The sequence below is a fragment of the Anastrepha ludens genome, chromosome 3 (assembly GCF_028408465.1).
Source record: "Anastrepha ludens isolate Willacy chromosome 3, idAnaLude1.1, whole genome shotgun sequence".
Taxonomy (NCBI): domain Eukaryota; kingdom Metazoa; phylum Arthropoda; class Insecta; order Diptera; family Tephritidae; genus Anastrepha; species Anastrepha ludens.
The window spans coordinates 77,495,211-77,518,488 of NC_071499.1; the positions used below are offsets into that span (position 1 = coordinate 77,495,211).

The 23,278-nt window shown below is 33.4% G+C and overlaps 1 protein-coding gene across 2 annotated transcripts in view; it reads left to right on the forward strand.

The window, feature by feature from the left end:
- LOC128858236 (innexin shaking-B) overlaps positions 1 to 23,278 on the forward strand; it is a 251,368-nt gene that overhangs the window by 71,313 nt on the left and 156,777 nt on the right. For both annotated transcript variants that reach the window (XM_054094327.1, XM_054094326.1), the window contains exon 2: positions 22,505 to 22,658. In XM_054094327.1, the coding sequence (XP_053950302.1) occupies positions 22,608 to 22,658 (51 nt within the window). In that variant the 5' untranslated portion in view covers positions 22,505 to 22,607. The remainder of the gene's footprint in view (positions 1 to 22,504; positions 22,659 to 23,278) is intronic.

A 23,278-nucleotide genomic window follows, 5' to 3' on the forward strand; every position in this document is an offset into this window, starting at 1 on the left:
ATTCAATTTAAATGCTACTAACAATTTGGACTTTTTTCCGAATTTAGGACAATTTCATTCAAAAAATAGGACAAAAATTGGCCATGATGTTCAAAACTTAACCACTTTTGATATTTCTCATTTTAAATATTATTTAAAAACATATATGTATTTCTTTTTTATTTGTACGTCCCCTCTTTTTTATATGTTAGTTCTTGTCCAATTTTGTTTCCTATTTTTAATTAAAATATATATCAATTAATAAAAATCATTTCGGACGATTAAAAATGGAAACTATTCTGCCAATTATTTGAGAAACTAATACACTTGTTTTTAAAGGTATCTAAAAAGGATACAAGTTCTTTCACAGTACATAGAAATGCACTTAAGGCGAAAGAAACTAGAACAAACTTTTTCTGTAACTAAATATCTTATGTCTACTGAGGGGTTGCAATCCGGTTCCACCGTATGGGCATGCAAGCTAACCGACGCCAGTTGGTCCCACCAAGTGAAGCTAAGTCCTTCCCCACCTGATTTTTTCAACGCAGAGGAAGCCTTCCTCTTCCTGTTATTTAAAATTTCCCTCTTCCTCTGCTACCTCTGATGGTATCGAATCGAATAATTTGGGAGCCGAAATGTTTGTGTCTATTCGAGCGACAATAAAACCATGGATCTTTATTGGATGCGCTATGTCTCTCTCGTCGTAAAGCTCATACAGCTCAAACGAAATTTTTCTTTCAAACACTCCAAGTTACGCCATCGGCTGTTGTCATCATCCAAGCGTTTGTGCTATGCGTTACGACGGGCTTGATGAGAGCCTTGTATAGTGTTAGTTTTGTTCGTCGAGAGAGGATTTTACTACTCAATTTCCTACTTAGCAGAAAGTAGCACTTGTTGGCAAGAAACATTCTCCGTTGGACTCCAAGGCTGACATTGTTATCGGCGTTAATGCTGCTTTCTAGATAAATGAAGTATTTTACAACCTCGAAATCATAACTGTCAACAGTGGCGTGGGTGCCAATATGCGAGTGCGTCGACTGTTTGTTTGATGACAGGAGGTACTTCGTTTTGTCCTCATTCACCACCAGACCCATTGGTCGTTGGTTATTTAAAGTGACAATTATTTCATTAGTAACGAAGCAAAAGAGTACGCAAAAAAGTACGCAAATGTATATTTCCATTTTCAGCTTGAAACAAGTTCATATGTATATGTACATATTGCTTAATCTAGGTAGTAGTAGGTTTTAATATGTATTCAGTTATGTTTAAATAAAAATCAAATAAATTGTAATAACTTTTTATAATAGTGAACCTACATATGATCAGTTTATTAGAAAGAAAACAAAAAGTATCCATAATTGCTAAAAAGTTAGTCAATGTTACTTTTTTCTACTTTAAATTAGAATGTTTCTGCCTCCGTTAAATATGCGTCGTAAGAAATTAAAAATTCCGAAATAGCGTTCCCTAAAAGGTTAACCGTAATAGCGACCGACGTACAGGGTTGCCCATATTCGACGGACCCATGTGTTTTTTTTAAATGATTATTATCGTCAACATCAAAAAAATTGTGTTTTTCTTTGATTTAAAAAAAAAACACATATGGGTCCGTCGAATATGGGCAACTCTGTAGACGCGCGGGTTGGTATTTTTTTATTTTTAATAGCGGTCGTCCCCCGCGAGGCAGTGGCAAGCCACCGAGTGAATTTCTGCCATGAAAATGCTCCTCATAGAAAATATCTGCTATTCGGAGTCGGCGTGGAACTGTAGGTTCCTCCATTGTGGAACAACTTCCAGACGCACACCACAAATAGGAGTAGCAGCTCGGCCAAACACTCATAAAGTATGCTTACTAAGTAAAAATAGCAGAGTAAATTGTCATTTGAGAAAAGAATAAGATCTGACTTCAAGTAATACAAATTAAGACTTTCATGAACTCGCAGTAAATTATTATTTTCTCAACTCTCGTCAACCCATTCGAATATGGCGGTCGCATAGAGATATTCGTCAAAACATCTGAGCTATTGTTGTGTTTTTTTTTTAAATTTGGTTTAAATGTTTATATAAAATTTGTATTTAAATAGATATCTTGTAGCTATTTCAAGACATAATTAACTAAATTTGCAATCGAATGATAACAACCCGAATGAAAGCAAATAGAATTTCAAAAATAGTTTCGGCTTTTTGGGTATTCAACAGACGCAGCATAGTATTTCAAATACATCACTTGCGACAAAAATGTTCGCGATTTAAAAAAAACACGTTGAATATGCAATAAATTCGAGTTCCATTTCGAAAGCGTGGGTTAGGTTAGATGATTGCGCCCAGGTATAAAAGGTCTAACCATTAAAGAAAAAGTAAGGAAAAAAGAAAATAGGTAAAGGTGGGTAACTGCAAGATCGAAATATAATCTGATGATTAGACGTTTGTAATCGCCTCGTTCTTTATATACTGCTGATAATAATATTAAAGGATGTTATGAGGGTAAACAGCGATATTAAGGGAACATCGACAAACATATCTTAGTATACATCATTTTACTTAGATCGAATATTCATACCAGTTGTTTCAAGTTATTTGCGGTAATTCATCGCTCTTTCAAATGCCAAATATTTCGAAATTATTTTCCCCATCGACTAATATACAATTTGTGCTAGGCAATTTTCAAAGCAAAGTGCTATGTAGCTACCCAGGCGTCCTATTGCTGCAATTTCAAATATAATACAGATATTTTCTTTCTTGTTAAAAATCAATACGAAATCTTCTTAGAGCACAAAGGCTTCGAATAGCGCATAGTGAATGCCGAATGTCGTTTGCAAATCAAATACCCTCATTTCGTTCGTTTAATAAATCGAATTTAATAAAACAAAAAGCGAGGAGCACACACAAAAAGAACTAAAAAAAGAAAAATAAAAAACAAAAACAAGCAGAATAGAAAATATAAAGCACAAAAAATCCCAATTTATTTTGCTGTCGTGAACATCCGCGATAGCAAAGTTTCCCCAGCAAAACGGCAAAACGACAAAACGACAGCAGTTGGCACGATTTCACGGTGGGAGCCGCTACAGGAGCATACTGGGCCAATACTGCTAGCAAAAGGATGGCAGGTGAGGGTAAAGCATTTATGTCAGTACAGCAGCAATGGAATGCCATAAAGAGTAGTTGAATGCGATCACGATATGACAATCGAGCCTTATAACATGCCGCCGTGCAAAATGAAACATAAAAAAAAGTTCAAAATGAAATGCGATGAGAAAAAAGTTGAAATGAAATAAATTTTGGCTGCAACGCAGAAAAATGTAAAATAAAATGTCGAAGATGAATTTAACAAAATGGTTATTACTTAAAGTTCTTAAATCGAAAAGTAAATAACGTGAGAGAATGTCATGTGACGCGCAACTGTGGCATTTAGGGTTTAAGTGGGTCACCAACTGTCAAGTCAACAGCCTTGTTTGTTGGCAGTACATCCTGATAATTTGGTAGGGACGGCGGAGTGGCGCTTATGGGGGCAAATGTCGTAGCCTGACAAGTTGTCATTTAACTGAAATCGATTTGCTGGAAGGTGTTTAAAATTTTATAGATTTAGTTGAAAATTAAATGATAGTGGAGCATCTCTATTGATTGTCATGGGTCAAATGAAGCACTCATACACTGAAAAAAATTCTACAAAATTTGTAATTTATACAAATATTACTGTCAGCTTTTAATGCTAAAACTTAACACGGGTTCCAATTTATTTATTTATTTATTCAATTAATAGTCTAAAAAATACAGCATTTCTTACAGACTATGAAACTTAAAATTAACTAGTTTCAATTGTAATGAGTGAAAGAAAAATATAACATTTCTTATAACTTACAGAGGAAGATTAGTAATAATACTAAGAATTTAGTTCAACAATTCAGTTAATACCATTTTGAAGTAGTTCTTTGTTAAAGGAAAATCTATGCCAGTACGATTTGAAAGGGAACTAACTGCTCCCAGAGAGCATTGGAAGCACAATTAGTTCTTACCATCCCTAACCAGAAAAAATCATGATTCAGTCACCAACTAAAGACGGCGTATTCCAACTTCGAACGCAACAGGGACGTACTATATGTAACTAAAACGTCGAATAAACGCAAGTACGGAATAAGGCTTTGAAATGGTGTAATTTGAATGTTTTTAAAAAGAGAATTTAGAGTCACACACAACACCAAAGTCAATAGTTTCACTTCGATTGGATAAACTAGAACCACAAATGTGGTAGGAAGTGGGTATAAGAGAACAAGATTTAGAATAAGAATCATAAAAACACTTGCTTATATTTAAGTCTAACTTTTCTTACATCAATAAACTAACTAACTTCTTTTACATCAAGAATCGCCGCTATCTAAATCAGATTGAAGTTAATTTAATCCCAAATCAATTTTAATATTTTTCCGTTAAAAAAGTCGTAAGTAAGGTCCGTAGGGAAGTTAAGCATTTGTGTGGATTTTATTTATTATTTTAGCAGTATTTCATGTTTTCATGCCTCAATTAAGTGGTCAATTTATCAATATCCCTTTCCTCAATGTCCCACACATAATAATCCTACGGAGCAGATAGAGGGCCAAATGTTTGGAGTAATTTGATCGTACAGATGCTCAGACATGCAATCTTGCATCATCTTTACCATATATGAGGCTGAGTACACATGACCTCACGCATGTATGCGGCTTATTCGAAGCTTAATCGATGCTTGTAAAATCTCAAAGTAAGCAGCTGAAGTTCTTGACTAAAGAAATAGGGTTTAGTTTTTTAGTTCTTATCACTATCAAAGCCATGACTGTTTCCGGAAATTTGGCATGCATACCATTGGAAATCTCATGGCATCTTCTTCTTTTTTTATTCTGGTCCACATTTCTTTCATTTAAAAAAACCCAATGGTTTTTCGGACTTTCGTAATGCCACGTTGATATTTCGTTTACTGAGACATAAATTGACGTCTTCATATCACGTATGACTTGCAACGAATGTCTTCGTGGATAACCCAATGAACAGTGCATTCCGAAACATGAAGGTTTCTCGATATGACTCTTCTTGAGTTCGATAGGTCTTCATTAATAAAGCTCTAAACGTGTGTGAAGTTTCTTTGGACCTGTGCTGTACGCCACAATTCCAGTGCGGTTAAGAATTACATGGTACGTTCGTTCATTAAAATTTTTTACTTCTTTTTCCAATAAATCTGGTGTAAATGATGGCTCGAATATGGTTCCAACTTCCATTCTCCGTAACGGCAGCTCCTTCCTTACTTCGAAAAAAATAAAGATCGATGATACTGCTGGTGCTCTAATAACTTCTCAAACAGATTTTTTTTTTTCAAAGTAAGTTTCAGCAATGTGGAAGCATTATTCTGGCACTAAATTCGAGTATCTAGAGTTATCTACGAGTTCGAACTACAATCGCGATTTTTATTTTGCGTTAGAGAGTTAGAAAGGCTGAATTTGCATATCTAAAAGTCTCCAATTCAAAATAGAATAACTCTTTTTATATTAATCGTAAAAATATTTTTAAAAAAGGACCTTAAAGCTAAAGAGTAGTACTTTGCGATGCCGTTGTGGAAAATTAAAAAAAAAAACTTTACCTTGCTCAAAAAAAAATTGTAAATATGGCCAAAATCTGCATTTTTTGACTATTTAACCTCAAATTGCCAAAAATCCTGACGTGCTAGAGCATTTTCAAGGTCATATTCGTTTTCAGCATAAAAAAACCTTCAAGAAACACCCATAGCCGTTTTAGAAACTGTACCTCGCAGGACTGTGAAATATATCCGATACATTTTGGTACATAAACTTTATTTTTATTTAATTGTAAAATGTGAAAAATTGATGGGTGATATAACTTTTTAATAATTTTTTTCGTAATCAGGACACCAAATTACAAAGTAATTAATTAAAATTATCTAAAAAGTTTTTTGGTTGTTGGCCTGTGTTATCGTATGAAAAATATGTACTGCTACAAAATGGAGCAAAATTAGTCAACCAATTTAGTTTTTGAATCACTCGTTTATCAAAACAAAAAAAATTATGATTTTAAGCGACGAAAATCTTTATTTTGATTTTTGTGGGATCCACGACTTGCCTGTTTGTAAACTGCAGCTGTCTAGTTCACAAGTGTCAAATATGATTTACGTGCGAAAATTAAAAATATTCCGGTAGTGTAACTAATTTTGCATCAACTTGTGCGATCTAGTGTTAGAGATGAATTAGTTATAATTTCAACAATAATATAACTCATAACATATAACATATAACAATAATATATCTAAAATCAACTTATCAAAAACAAAATTTAATACTAAAAAAAAAACGAAAAACTGAAATCGCATACAAATTTCGGTATGCACACTTAATTTCCTTAATTTGTACTTTATCTTTCCAACACAGAGTACCACTAGGTGGTCCAACATCGAATACTTTCAGAGCTGGAGTGTTTGTATACATTCCGATGACATGATCCAGAAAACGAAACCGATGGATCTTTATTTGCTGCGCTATGTCTATGCCGTCGTAATGCTCATACAGCTCATCGTTCCATCGCCTGCGGTACTCACCGTCACCGACGTGCAAGGGTCCAAGAATCCTCCGCAGAATCCTTCTCTCAAACATTGCGTAAAATTACAAAAACTACATTTCTATGTTGAAAAAGCACCTCTAATTTTCCAAAAAAAAAGAAAAAGAAATGTTCTTCTCAATTCTTTTCACTTATTGTAATGACAATTATCCCCTTACCTTGATCTTATGCCTCACTTCTCTTTTGAAATATACCTACATACAACGACATAAGCATAAAAAAATATGTATATTCTCATGCATTCCTAGCAGCATACGTTCTAGTAAAATAAATATTTTTATTAAGGGACAACGAACTCAAGCGCTTGTCTTGGCAATTCTTTTCACTGTCACTCAAGTGCAAAATTATTTCAGCAAATATTTAACGTTTTCATTACAAGTTAACTGCATATTTGCATTCCGTAACTCGTTCAGATATGTCTGCTTTTAGGGGCTGGTATGGTGAAAATGGCAAAAAATGCCTTTTGTGAGATTTAACCTGGAGAGAAGTTAGCATATATATACATATATGTATGTGTGTGCGCCTGATGGCAAGTAAGAAACTAGAATCACCCACTTACTCAGTTACTCTCAGAAAATAATTTTCAAAGTGTTTCATTAGGCTAGAGATTATAGTGAGCATACATAAGCTAACCTCAAATAGACAGAGATGCCAACACCAACACCGACGTCAACGTCAACGTCAACGGCAACGCCAACGTCACCGCCACTTAAGAGCATATTCTTTTTTGGCAGCATTACAGCTAAATCGTAAATTTTTGCAACACTCAAACTTACATACACTCTACCGATAGGTAGTATGTGTTGCTGCCAACCAGGTACACATTTTATTTTCTCAGCGCAGCAAATTGTCAGTGACAATCGCACAGACGCCAAAGCCTTGCTTCTTAACCGGAAATAGTATGCCACAATGCTCTATTACTTGCACGTTAGCATGCACATACATACGTGCCCACTCTCAATGTGTGCGTGTGTGTTTTGTGTGTGATAAGTTCTGTGCGGTAATAATACTGGAAATTAAATTTAACCCACAAATACCTTTCTTAGTAATATAGAAATGTGCAAATGCATATGCATAGAATAATACACTCGAGCTCATTCGTCTCTAACATATTTTTGCACATATTTTACGTATAAAGTGCAATGAAAACCGAAGGTAGGTAGGCACCTCAAACCAACTTCTACAGCAAAAGCTTAGTTGAATTTAAATGCGCTTGTGGTTGCATATAAACCATATATCACTTATAAATTTACACACATACATGCACTCACCCACAAATACATATATATCTGTGCATGCCTATGTGCCACCCTTTGCGGAAAGACTAGCGACCCAAACGCGACATATTCTTTTATTTCCTTAACTGAGAACATAAAAGCAAGTGCTCGTTTATAAGTATGTGAACACATAGGTACCTGCATGCATGCATAAATAAGCTCGGATGACAGGTGATTGGGATATTCAGGCATATACGGAATCAACGTGGTTGTCTTGACTAAAGTTACATTTTCATATGTTCTTGTATACTTCACAGGCTCATACGGAATTTTAATGGTGAGCTGTGTTTGTGCTATTCACGCATAACTATGTCTTCCTGCAATCTAAAAACATATTTAATAAGCTCCGAGCTTGCTCATAGGCACACATATACGCACTTATGTAGGTATACATGCTTATGCAAGTGTATATGTATTAGTGGCAGGAGTATATTTTATAACTTCATAATTTATGGAAAAGGTTGTAGTTATGTAGATATGTAGGTATGTATATTTTTCCATTTATATGAGTATGCGCTATGAGTGCTTTATGCAATTTTATTTTACGAGTAGATACTTACTCCAGGTTGAAACGTTTGCAAGTGCACGCTAATAAAAATATGCGATGATGTAAGTAAAACGTTCCCAACAGAGATTTCAGCTCATTTCTTAGTTTTAGCGCCTTTCATAATTTCGAGTTTCTTTTTAAAGAATTATTTTTATGTGTAATTTATTGAGCAGCAAGGCTTTTCTCATTTTGGACACAATTATTAAAGCAGTGTTTTAAAAATCGATTTAAGACTTGAACTACTTTTGCTAATTACTGTGCATTAGGGCGGGTCGATTTAAAAATCGCTCATTGCTCTGTGAAAATCGTATTCTAAGGATCAAAATAAGAAACTTTGCTGAAGGGACCATGCCTCTAAAACGAATTCTGATGTCCCCCCACTGAAAATTTGGACAGAAGGTTAGTTAATCAATGACGGAAGTTTTGTTGAAAATTTGTTTAATTTTGTTTAATTTGCAATTTCATTTAGCTTTTATTGTTATTAGTAATATTATTATTTATTAGTTTTAATATCCAATACTCATATTATTTAGGTCATGAATACAAACTGCTACGGCCTATGATTTTTGAAGGAGAATAAAATATACATATATTATATATGTAAAAAAGTTATTAAAATTCAAAAAAAAAAAAAAAAACAAATCAATTGTCAAAACTTGTGAATAAGTTCCTGGCTTCAGTTACTTAATGCTGTGTATGTGATATATACTTTAAAAGATACGACGTTACCCAACAATTGCGCAAGTTTACTTAGTTGAGTAGAGAAGTGAAGAAGAAAATTATTTAACTTATACTTAAGTAGCACAAATATAAACGGTAACGCCAATCTCACTCAAAGTCTCTAATAAGAAAATAATAAATGAATTATGCCAATCTAGATTTTAGGTAATCTCTATGCACAGAAAAGCACCGATTTTAAGGTCTACACATATCCATCTATATCATATGTAAATTATTTTATCTGTCATTCAACAGCATTCAACTGACTTTCTCACACAACAGACACAAAAGTTGTAAGTATTCACACTCATACACATGCAACCACTTAAGCTAACAATTTGTTAAAGTACATACATATGTACAAAAGTACGTACAATGGCTTGAAATTTGTTTATTTTATATGCATTTGCATACTTTCTAAACTTTTCGGATAAACTTACAACCAAGCTGCAAATCCTTTACGCACATTTCACGCGGTTACATACAAAATGCTATAACTACTGTGCATACAACTGGGTTCATAATAATAGCAACGCGACATATTGCAATGTTTTTACTATTTATTTATTTGTTTCTTAATTTTTCCTTAGTTTCTTATGAATCTATTGTTAATACTAAAGGGTGATCAGATTGGTCTTTTTGCAATAGTATTTTTTGACTAATTCCGCATGACTTCTTTCAAACTAAATACATAATTTTTTTCAGTATCCATTGACATTTCATCACGGAAAGACTTATGCCTTAACCGCGTTTGCAAATCGTACAATTGTATTACGAAAATCGGCGCTCTATGAAGTCTTCATCGTGCACTTGGACCAACTTATGGTGTTCAGCGATGAGGCCCATTTTTGGCTTAATAGCTCCATCAATAAGCAAAATGGCCGTATTTGGGCTGAAGAGCAACCTGAAGCCATTACCTCCATTGAAAACAACCTTTTAGTTGTTCGGCCAACATTACTAAAATTAAAGATACCGACTGAAATCCTCCAGAGAGTCAATCAAAATTGGTGTTTACAGATGGCCGAATGGCGGTGCAGTTGCGGCCAATATTAGCAGAGATTGTCTTTAAAAAATAAATTTCACGAATGGTTCTACACAAAAATAATAAAACTTGCAAAATCAATTTGAAAATTCGGACTTTATTCAATTTAAAGTCCGATACCTTTAAACCGATCCCCCTTTATAACCAGAACATATAACTTCAAGATTCAAATATGAACAAAATTCAAAAAATTTAAAAATCAAAAAATGTTTATAACTTTTCCAAACTTTTTAATCAGAATTTTCTTGTGCTCTTTCTCGAAATTTTATATGAAAAAATGCATGAACCATTAACAAAAAATTTATCAAAAACCATTTTATTTTATAAAAACTCAATGTACAATACTATAAAATTACACCGTCAAAGTTTTTCTAAAAATTTTGATTAAAAAATTCGATGTTTTGTTTAAAATTAAATTATTAAATACAATTTTTTACAAAACCCGAAACTTGGATTTATACAATTTTTGTTAAAGCGTAAACTATGCCTTTTATAAAAAAGTAAAGAAATTTAAATAAAACAATAAGTAAATAATGAGAACTTTGCTATAAGTCGTGCTGCTATTATTGTGAAAACAGGTGTAACTATTTACACACGTACATACATATATTTAAACAAATATTACCTGTAAACACAACATCACTTAAATCTATGTTTTCAGGCATGAGAAGGCATGCGTACCTAACATTGGTATCACTGTCAATTTGTTTCTTTATTCCCTCATCACGCTCAGCCGTGCCCTCAAGTCCGCATCTTTCCCTCCTACTCGTATCAACTGAAATGGCAGCGAATGTGCTTAGAAAGAATTGTGTATGTTTGCTGTTGTGATTTCCGTGTCGGGAAGTGTTTCTAATTTCCGTTGACTTTCTATGTTGCCATGTTTTTATTATGTATTTACTGTAAGAGGATGGCAGCAACAAACCGTCACTTTTGTGTTTGTGTGACCGTGAGCGTAGCGTTAAGAGAAACTTCTTTCCATCCATTTCACCACCAACAGGTTGACTTTTGGCGCTTAAAGGTCTACGAAGTTTTTCTATTTTTGATATATTATATGTACGAGTATGTGTTGCTGTTCAATCTTTTTTGGGTGTAGTACACTTTGTTGCGACTTTTTGTTTCGCGTTGATAGATATCTTTTATTTTTAATTTTTTGTCTTTCTCTGACCCTAGAAATGCAAATTAATGAATGTGAGCAGCTTTTGGGCAAAGCACCTTTTTCTCACTCGCATTAATTTCTACAATTATACTCGTACCTACATATACATGAATATACAAGTGTGTACTTTCATAATCTGTTTGTTAGCTTGTTAGACAGATTTGTCAACTGAGCAGATATCCAGAATGAAATAACGAGGCGTAAAAAACTTCTGTTCTTAATTTTAAGGCTGTTTAAAAGAAACTTCAAAGTATAAAATTCCTTTACTTACACAGGCTCTGCTCAATAAATTATAACCGCAAGAAAAATTTAACCGTAGATCAGCCCTACAAAAAACTTCACAATTCTATACCGTGTACCTTTTTTGATACATACTGAATTATTATTAAAAATGAAACAAACCAATGTGTTTTTAACTAGATTTTGAGATAGTTATAAAATTAAGCTTTATTGAGGCATTTTGTACAAATATTTTCCATATGTTTGTCTTTACAATAAGGTTTTTTGCATTTGCTGCAATATAAAGAGGTCCATTTGTTTTTATTTTCTCCGGAACTATAACACATACAACATCTTGCTCGATTCTTTTTTTCCAAACTTTCCAGTTTAGCCTTTTTTGATGATCCAGCTTCGTTCTCGTCTGCACTGTTGACGACGCCAGTAAAGAAAATCGACGAAAGCATGCCATTTTGAGTACGTTGGGATTGTTTTTCAACATAAGGTTTAGCTAATGAAATGGCAAGTTCATGAAGAAAACACTTGCGTTTTGTGTGCTTCCTTGTAGACTTCCAGTTTGGATCTATTTCATTATACCTATATAATATATGAGTTTAATGCTGAGATGTCAATCTTATTGGGAAAAACTGCCATAGTCCAACGATTGTTTTTTCGCTTGCAACTGTAACAGGTAAACATTTTGTCCACCGTATCAACTCCTCCTTTCGTCGAGTTATAAAAGGAAATAAATTCTGGCAATTTTTTTGAGTTACTTAGAACATTCGCGTCGTGGTGCATTGTGCTCATAACAATTGTGCATTTGTTTTTATGGCTCATATACGAAACAAGAGTAGTGTCCGGAGTAAATGCAATTCCACTAAATCAAGTACGACCCGCTCACCTTGGTTGCGCTCTGGAACTCCAGTAATTCCCTTTCCCAAATAAGGCTGTATTTTCCTAAAATAACATGTTTCGGAATCAACGGCCAACCAAAACTTTATACCGTACTTCTCGGGTTTCGACGGAATGTACTGGCGAAACTTACAGCGGCCGTGAAAACCCAATAATTGTTCGTCTACTGTGATGCAATCATGAGGATTATAGAACGTAGGGAGTAGTTTTACCCACCGTTCCCAAAGATCGCGAATTGGTGCAAATTTATCTTCACTTCTTCTTTCTCGTCGACTAAGTACGTCATCAAAGCGTATAACTTTCAATACATATAAAAATGTTTTTTCGGTTATAATTGTGCGAAATATAGGTCGCCCATATGTAGTATCGAATAAATCATGCAAAGTTTCATTTTTAGATCTATTCCAAAAAAAACAATTTTTTATTTATGATATTTTAGTTTTTGAATATACCTATGTATTAACGTACTTATATACACCAGCCAATATCAAAACAGCCAGAAAAGCCAGAAGTAGATCTTCATCAATTTCTAAATGTTTATCTCCATGCAATTCTTTCCCATCTTCTTCTTCTTACTTACTCGAATTTTCAATTATTATTTTCGTATTCGATGTAGGGAAAAATAATAGCATGGAATCTCGGATGTTTCCAACTCGGCTAGATGCGTTTCTTGTTACTCCTAAAAGAAGTAAGTCAGTATGTAAATTGAATAATCGTAATATAAAAAAGCACAGTTAGTAACCTGGTCTCAAACTAATGACGTTTTCCGCCCTTGAACGACCGATGGTGTATGGCTCTGGATTCCATATGGTACCATCTTTTGCAGTATATAATGGATCAATATCAAAGTTGAGACCAATATTCTCAGAAATATCTGATAAAAAACTTTCATTTGAGTCATTTTCAAACACATAGTCCTCCGCCTCAGTTTCTGAATTGAAAAAATTGCCATTTTCAGATTCATCGTTTGAACTGTTATCCAGAACTTCATTCCCCAGCTCCTCTAAAGTTAAATATTGCGGACGCGACATTTTTGAACCAAACTTCACTAACAATCACTTATTCACAAAAAAACGTTCGAATAATGTCAAAACAAGGATGAAACTAGAACTATTCGTACGAAAAATCATTAAAAATTTCATATGTATCAAATATGATACAATGAGTAGAATTATGAAGTTTTCGTTTTTCTTGCGGCGTACTTGATTTTAAAATTTGAAACTCAGTTTAAAATGCTTATATCAACGGAACAAACAAAGTCATAAAAGTTGAGGTAAGTGTTGCCAACGTGGACGAATTTATTGGCTTCTAAAATATGAAATGTATCATTTTTGATACAAAGAACGATCTACGGTTAAATTTGTTTAAACTTCAGCAGGGAAAGTACTTAAACCTAGTTGTATGCATTCTGAGCAAATAAATTTTTTACTTATATTATTATATTTGATTATATCGTAAATATATGCATATGTGTGTATACAACTATTTTAAGTTATAGTTTTTCAATTTAGATCACACATAGGAAAATGTTTCCATTAATTTTCGGCCATTTTAATGAAAATTTCATATTTTCACAGTAAAATGACCTCCGCACTATCGGAAAAAATTTTGGCCAGCTCATTTCATGAGCCTATTCTGAGACCAGTTATCACAAAAAATATTGCAATTAATTTAAATAGCAATAATCATTTGATGATTAAGCTGTTCTAAATATATGGCGAACGCGATATACTTATAGTAATATCCCATTCAAGCTCTCTGAGCTCCATGCTTGTATTTTAAGATGTGTGCGAAATGGTGGTATCTTGAATGAACGGAACATTATTCCTATTTGCCAATTTTAGCCGCTTCTACTCAGTATAGGCATGGCGATCATATTTTGACTACGATCGTTTTCAGCTGTTATTTCTGTATATGCCTTACTTTTCCCCAACGGCTACTATTCGCTTTAAAGATGGAAAATGAGTCGAATTCAGTAAAAAAGTCTTCAGCAAAGAAGGTAGACGAAACTTCTGTTCAAAAAAGGTTTTTCTTTAGTTTCTAAGCAGTGAAGTAAATGCCCACATGTCGGTCCGTCTCAGCGATTTCCATCATTTTATCGCCATTTCCGATGATTGACCGAACGTGCCTCATCTTCGACGTTCAGCGTTACCACGAGAGAATCCATAAAGAGCACTCATTTTGAAATGATGTACCTACCGCACAACTAACTTCAACAAATACGAACAGAGTTTTCTAATGGCAAAAGAACACAACAAAATCTTCGGTCATAGTTCTCTGGACGATTGCTGTACTTCCTCGTAGCTTTTAAGCTCATGAGCATTATTGCACTAAGGTATTATAAAGGTAACGGAATCGATATATAAGGTAACGCAAAATTTATTTTATTTTTGAAGAACTTTTTTTTAATAGATAAAAAAATGATGTTGAGTGATGGCTGCGTTCTAAATAGATTATTTTCTGTTGTTGACGGCTCAAAGGTAAAATACAATAGATTCGATTTTGTGAAAGACTGAATGAAGAAGGTTGAAGACTGAAGCCTTCATATTATTTTAGGTTCGATTCTTTCTGCTCAAAGTGTAATAATTTGTTAGAACATGGAGTGTCAACTTTATTTGATGCAAGGTGATATGAAATGAATCATTGAATTTGTTTTTTCTTTTATCATCCGATAGCCTAATTAATTTATCTCCGCCTTGTAGATACAATATAAATTTCCAAAAAGATGTAATAAATAATTTTAAATTTCTCTCTCTATATGTTCTCTTGTATGAAAGTGGTAAATATACTCCAAGCAAAAATTTAGCGATCTCAACGAAACTCAGTATACATGTCATTCTTAGCATAGGTACGGCTGGTATTTAAAATGGGCAACATCCACGTCAACTTAACATATAATTTTGAGATATGCATATAATGCGACATTTCAGTTGGTTGGTTCGTTAAAGTGGTGATTCTGAACCCAACTAGCGCTTCCGCACCATTTTGTGGCCACATCCTCGTTACCAACTTGTTTAACGATTATTTACAGCATGACTATATCCAGTCTGTGCGGTTTAAGAACCTTATTAGGTTGTTGACGTCTAAGCCAGACAATTGTTCGAGATTCTCGAACAGCGGTCGGCCCAGGATTAACATTCTGTCCCTCCATAGGGAAGAGCATTCACAGAGGAAATGCAAGATGGTCTCCTTTTTCTCCGGTTGTTTACAACTGTGACAGATAACGTTCTGCTAATTTTGTATTTCGTCTGGTCTTTCCACCTACAATCCGCGATTCGAAGGTATTTTTGGGGAATTGCATTCTTGACTGCACCTAATGGTGTGAATACCGATTCCGCAAGAACATTATTCATGGGAGATCCCTCTCTTTCCAGTTCATCTGCTTTTTCGTTACCTTCAATATTCCAATGTCCCGGGACCCAGATTAAGGTAACTTTATGGTTTTCACTTAAGATGGTGAGGCTACTCTTGCTTTGTTCCACCACTTTAGAGGTTGTAGTAGCCGAACCCAGTGCCTGGATTGCAGCTTGGCTATTCGAAAGAATAGCGATATTACCCTTAAAAGAGAAATCTGTGATTAATAGCCTACAGGCTTGCCCAATTGCCAGTACTTCCGCCTGGAAGACACTTCTGGTATTAGGGAGTCGCACAGATTTCTCAATTTTAAGTCTGTGAGAATATATACCAGCTCCAACACCGCAGCCCATTTTACTGCCATCCGTATAAACTGTAGTGTCGAAATTGTTTAGAGAGAATCGCTTATTCTATTCTTCCTTAGATTGAAAGAAAGTGACAATATTCATATTGAATGTTACCGTCGGGACGATGTAGTCAGTTTTCACCGAGATTAACTGAGTTTGTCGCAATAATAGGCTTTCAGGACCATAAGTTTTTTATCTCCAGCGACCCGCTTCATTTAGATATTTCGGAAGAAATATTAACCGAATTTGGTACAAGGCATGATCAAATGAGGAAATAAAATGTCCAATTAAATTTAAAAAAAAAATGACCAAAATGAAATGCTTTTAATATTATATTTAGGGTGATCAAAAAAAGGGATCGAAGGACGTTCCTATATCGTGTTTTAAAATAAAATATGTTAAAATTTAGATTCTTTCAGATTTCACTATTATTCAGAATATTATTGTGAAATTTTACATCATTTAAATGGCCACCGAGGACGTCTACAAGTAAAATACGCCAAATAGTCGATTCATGAATGCCTAATTGTTGAGAACGCTAAGATATCGATGTTGAAGGTTGTTCAGCAACACTTTGCGCTACAGCAGCAATATTCTAAGCAGAACGTCCAGTTCTTGGTATGTCAGTCTATCTGCCTTTTCCTACACTCGACATAACTAATTTCTTGAAATTTCTTGATCAACTTTTGAATTGTCAACTCATCCGAACGATTATTGCTACCAAAAAATTACGAATATATTGTTTTTAAGGAAAATATCAAAATTGAAAAAAAATAGTTTTTAGTAAGAAACATGCGGAATATATTTCAAAAAACTCCAGTAAAGCGAATAAAACTATCTTTTTACATACATCGATTAAAAGGCATAATACGCCTCTTTGCACTTGTGTATAATATGTGCTAATTTTTAGAGTAGTTGCAGGCGTTTAAATTAAAAAAGGACATTTTTAGAAAATAACTCACTTTTATTAACTCCTTTTAGTTGATAAACTATGAGAAAATAAAATGAAATTAGATAAATTAAAATCAATGACAGTTTTATTATGAAAATGTGAAAACTAAAATGGCCCAAATCCAACAACAAATGTAAAAATTATGGCAAATTATGTTTTGTTGGGTTTTCTGAAGTTCTTTTTTGACAAAACTGCAAAAAGGCGTAGAAAACAGATTTTTTGTCTATGCCTTGAAAACGCTTCATTGGAAAAATGAATGAAACTTATTTTCACACTCGACAATGCATTACATTTTTAATGAAATATCATATAAACTAATGCTATTAAGTAGAAAATTTAAAAGAAATAATAAAAGAAAATTCATTGCAACAATATTTCTGTTCTGTATTTTCATTTTAAACTCACAAGCTCTTAAAAACCACCCTATATATGTATATAGAGAAAAATTTCAAATGTAATATAGAGAAAAATTTGAAAATTTAATTTTTTACCCATTTTTACCGCTTCCATTAAGCACATTCAAAACTACCATTTACTGAAGCACTCGATTTTGTTGGCACATTTTCGAACACCCCGGGCAAATGAGTTCCAGAATATTTGTTTGCTGCTTTTTACTCGAGCGTAAGTTCGAGCATATTGAGTTTTTTCGAGTAATTCAACCAATAATTTTGATTATTTTACTTTTTGTTAAGTTTTAAGTTTAAGTTTTACAAAGTATTTATACCCAGTTCTTAAATAGCAAATTTTTTCTTAGTAGCTCGAAATTTTCGAAAGAAGTTTGAGCAGTTGAGCAATGAACGAGTTTTGAGCGAGTACCGTAGTATTCCGGTATCTGGGTATCTGGAGCTCTATATTTTAGAACTGAATACTTTAGAACCATAAATTTATATGGAAAAAATAATAGAGGGTACATTTTATTGTATACGATACGTTTAAGGCTTGTGCTGCGTGGTGGATCCCACTTATACGCTGTAGTGCTTTTGTGGGACTTCCAAAATTTTTAAATGACCTTTATTAAAAAATAAACTAGTTATTTGTTCAAAACAACGATTTGAATGCTATAAAGTAACTCCTCCCACTTTTCAAAAATTACCAAATTTTATATACATTCTGTGCTTGTATTTTGCAACTTCAATGCTTCTAATGTCAGTGAATTATTACAGCTTTATTTCTTGCGATGCTGCAAAGAAGTTTAAATTTAAAATCCAATTCTAGAAATATGTGCTGGGTAAGGTCTGCTGCAGCCGCATTTATACACTTTTTACTTGCTTATTTTTGTATTGGTTTTTTCCTAATTTATTCCTTGCATATTTATTAGTAAACCTTTTGAGACTTCTTTTTTTTGTCCTTTTTTCGTTTTGCGTGAAATCACAAAAGTCAGTCTGTCAATGCCATAATACTCGTTAATTGTGGTTACGAATTAGCAATTAACTTTTTGTCAGCAAACTTATAAGCCGGATAATTTATAGGTTGTGAGGCGGAGAATACCAATCAACTTGGCAAAGTTTTCGTGCGCATTAAACACTCAATGTTGCATGGATTTCCCAATGGCATCATGCAATATTTAGATAATTTTATTATTTATATAAATTTTATTATGGACAAGTTATGACAATTTATTTATTCGTATGGCATTGAAAATAGATTCTTCAATGAATATCTTTTTTGATCAGATATTTGGTGGTCTATATCTGTGCTGGCATACTAAATATGATGTTTTTTATTATATTCAATAATATTCTTTCTAAGAGTAAATTCGCTTTAAAGGAGAAGAATCGCCAATTATACCAGTGATGATACCAAAGATAAAGCAGAGTGGGGGAACGCTCCCTCCACGTATCGACAAAATTAACCGATCCCAAAGCAAAAGAAAGAAATTTCTCTTGAGTTCATTCAAGATTTTAATATGGCAAAGGGGATAGATAAAGACACCATATTCCAACCAAGATCGTACAAGTGAGTTAAATAGTAACCTTAGCGTTTATGTATCAGTAAAGTCCGAACCAAAGACAGATGTAGAATATAGCTTAGAAGTTATACAATATAAATGTCTCCGCAGGAGGAATTTTGAATCAAAACCACACCCGAATGCCACAGTTGATGGTGAGGCGCGATTCCTTAATTAAATTAAATGTAGAATAACTGAGTTGACGCAGAAAACGACACACGATATTGATATATATAAAATTGGCTACTTTCGAGGCCATGTAAAAATTTCAATTCTTTTAGGTTTTTCTCCATTTCTATTCAAAATACGGCTCTTAATAATTATATGTGAAAAGTTACATCATTTAAATCTCCACCATGACCACGTCTACAGGTAAAATATACCAAACAGTCGATTTATGCCTAATTGTCGAAAATGTCGTGATATCGATGTTGAAGATTGTTTAGCAACACTTTGCTCTACAGCAGCAGTATTCTCAACAGAAATTCCACCTTAGGATCTGCGCAAAATTAATCAGTTCAATTGAATTCAATTTAAATAACTTATTTCCTATATAAATAATATGATTTTGAGTGATGGAAATCTTTATTTCGACCTTTAAACGTTTCTCTGATGATTCACGTGCGACGCCATTTGAATGTTAAAAATCTTCTGGTAGGGTGATTAATTTTGTGCCACCTTGTAGAAGCTTCACAAGGAGGCCGACGTCTAGAATCCGGAGATGAGGAGTTATATTGCACAACCTTAATCCGGCCAACCATATGATCTTATTTAATTGATATATTAGATTAAGGTCAGATTTGATTTTAAGACGGCGAATTTCTCTGAAGAGGTCCCAAGCCAAACTAACGTTTTTTTGTAACATAGTCTAACAAAGAAGGAATGTTGATAAATGGAATTAATTAACCATGTTTTTATCTTGCTTATTTCTTCGTTGTATTGCTTGGATTTTTAAAATTAATTTTGATTTCTATAAACATAAGTTAAATTCCGCAAACCAAAGATATATTAAATATATATTAAAAATAAAGTGACCAGTTATTAAATATATTATATAATATAAATATTTATATGTACACCTAAAGATATCTAAACTTGCAAGCGAAAATCCCCAAGCTCAATACTGTAACAGTAGCATCTTTGCGTGTTTGTCTACAGATAAAGTTAATGTCAAAAATCTTTAAGTGAAACTACCTTCTAAAAATTATTGCATAATGATCTTCATTTCAATTGCATCTTCTACATTCCACGTTTCAAAATTTTTACAGATTTTAAGGAAGATATTTGCATATTGAAAGCCGCATACAATACCAGAGACCGCTTAAAATGTATGCTGTCTGATATGAGTCGTATACGTACCATACATATGTATGCACACATACACAGAGTTTATTTAAATGCCACAGGACGTGTAATGCTTTTGATTTAATGAGCGTGTGAAAGCTGAAGCATAAAATTAGCACTTACCTACAATTGTTGGCTTGCTGTGGTGGCCGTTTTTCACTTTACGTGAGCTACCACTTCTGTGGTACATTGTTTTCAAAAGGCGCAAAGGTGTGTCTGTCACTTAATGAAAACAAAGCGGTACACTCGCACACGCAACGGAAAGCGTTCATTAAAAAGATTTATGTATGTATGAATGCCTGTGAATGTGTGCTATAGTTTGTGGTAAGCGGCATCGCTGAATAAAAGTGCGAACATGCCACCAATTCAAGATGATTTTTTTCTGCTAAGTGCTTGGGAGTATGCTTATATGGACATATGTATATACATTCATATATATGGGCATGTATGTTTTGGTAAATACATATTTATATTCATGTGCGCATGTGGCATGAATGATACATTTCTTTCATATACATTTTTTTTGGTTGTTGTTTTGGTGTTTTCTTTCATTTAATAAACAAAACAACACGTATAATTATGTGGCGAAGTCCCTAACAAATAATTACAAAAGCAGCAAACGGCTGAAATAATAAGAAGTTGTAATTGAGCGACCGCCATAGTACGTGACTCCACTTGTTTGGTGGCGGGTTCGATGACCAATGTGCATGCCAGCAATAACTAATAGAAAAACAGACTGACAGGAATTTTGTCTGATACTTGACCCTAGAAAGTTTGCAGTATGATTTAGAAACGTACAAATTTCTAACATGCTGTTTTACCCAAATATTAAATAAAGTGGCGACTAGATGTCACTAGTGAATAGTTCCTAGACAAAATTTTTTTATGTCGTCTTTGACTCCCAAATTGTGTGTGCTCCCAAATTGTGGAAGTTTATTTTGAAAAAAATAATTCTTTTAGCGAAGTTCATAGTGCACTAGCGGCATCATCGAATTTTTATCTCCAAAATTCAATTCCAACAATCGATTTATTGCAATATTCAAGCCACCATTGAAAAAGTAGTTAAAAACTGGACGACCGAATGAATCATGTAACTCATAGCCACGGCGAACTTATGTCGTGGGCATATTTAAAAAAATGCAATGAAGTTATCTACCAAAATAGAATAAAAAAATTTCATTCCAACAATATTCTTCTTTGGTATTAAAATTTAAATCCTCAAGCTCTTAAAAAAATACCCGATATTAGATTGGCTGATCATAAATAACGCGGACAACATAAGTTTTGAGGTATGAACCAGACTAAACTTTTTGGCATATCAGATTGTGAACTAAGATGAACCACGGCCTGCCAGGGAGTAGAAATATTCCGGCTCTAGAGTGTATAATAATTATTATTTTTTTTTTAAGCGTCGTAACAGTCTAACAGTAACTCCTGCCATTCTATGCCCATTTCGATACTTAAAAAATCTTTAATTGCCATTGCGGAAACTGAGTAGCATCAGATAAATGGAGAAATGTAGCCACACAATCGACAGAGATAGAAGCAAAAAAAAAGTTTCAAAATAGGTTTAGAAGAGAAAAAGTTGTATTTCGACGTATATATGATGTGGTAGAACTCACATTAGTATTCAGCACCTCAACATCCTTCGGAAGAAATGTAGTGTGGATTTTTTATTTAGAGCATCAAAAAAACCTTCTTCAGCATGTATATTTTACTAGGTGAATACACTGAGACACCTAAAAAGAAAACAATTCCACGAAACTATATCTACATGCGCTTAAATCATCCCCTTCTATGGGTTAATCCAATTTCTCTTTAAATCATCAATTATTAGAAATATTAAGTTATTCTTCATTAATTAGGTTATAAATTAATTTTCAATTTTTCTTGAAATACCGGATATGGATATGGTAGATTCAAATTTTGAACTATCACAGTATGTGCAAGTACGTATACTTATATAAAGCTGGAAGTGTACATTTATAGACTACTTTCTGAAGCTTCTACCTTTGCTTGATATGAATTTTATTTTTAAATATTTTTACATTTAGCAATAATTAAATGAGATGCTAAACGACCATAAATTAAGCACTTTGAACTACTTTTGTACTTTTAGATTATCACGTAAACTCAAGCCCCATATAGTTGCCGACACTGTCAAACAGTATATCAGTCGGGCGCAGCGCACTACCAAGGGTTCGAGAGAGCAGCAGCCTAACATGGAGTTTTTACGTGGTGTTTATGCGTTTATGCAAGTGAGTAGATCATCGGTGAGTGTCGCTATTTCCACTTAACAAACTTACTAATCCATAAAATCTTCTTTTTCTTTTTTGAATTGCATATGATTTGCTCTCTATCAAAACATTGAACAAATCAATCGAAATCTCATAACCTCAACCAATGTCCAAACGATTTATTTATAACTAAAATCTAAAACTTATTGCTGTTGAAAAAAAAAAAAACCAATTACCAATTAATTAATTTATTTAACAACAACAATAATATAACTACAAAACCAAAAAAAATTTATACATATGTATAAATACTCACAAATCGCGCTGATAACGTTTACTGAGAGAGAGAAAGAGAGTTTAAGCTAACTAAGCGAAAAAGTTGCCTAGTTGCCATACTAATACGAAACGTTATTACGAAAGCGAAATGTGTTAAAGGATAAGTAAAATTTATCAAATAAATATATTTATAAGTTGAAGTATTTTAGATAAAAATTGGCATTTATAAAGAAAAAGTTTACTAATTTAAGATTTTATAAATGAAAATTAGTAGGTTAATCAAAAGTATTTACTAACTTTAGCATATGGATATGCATTTAATTATTTCTTTATACTTTAACAAGCATTTTAAATTAAAACAAACAAAAAATATTTGTGTG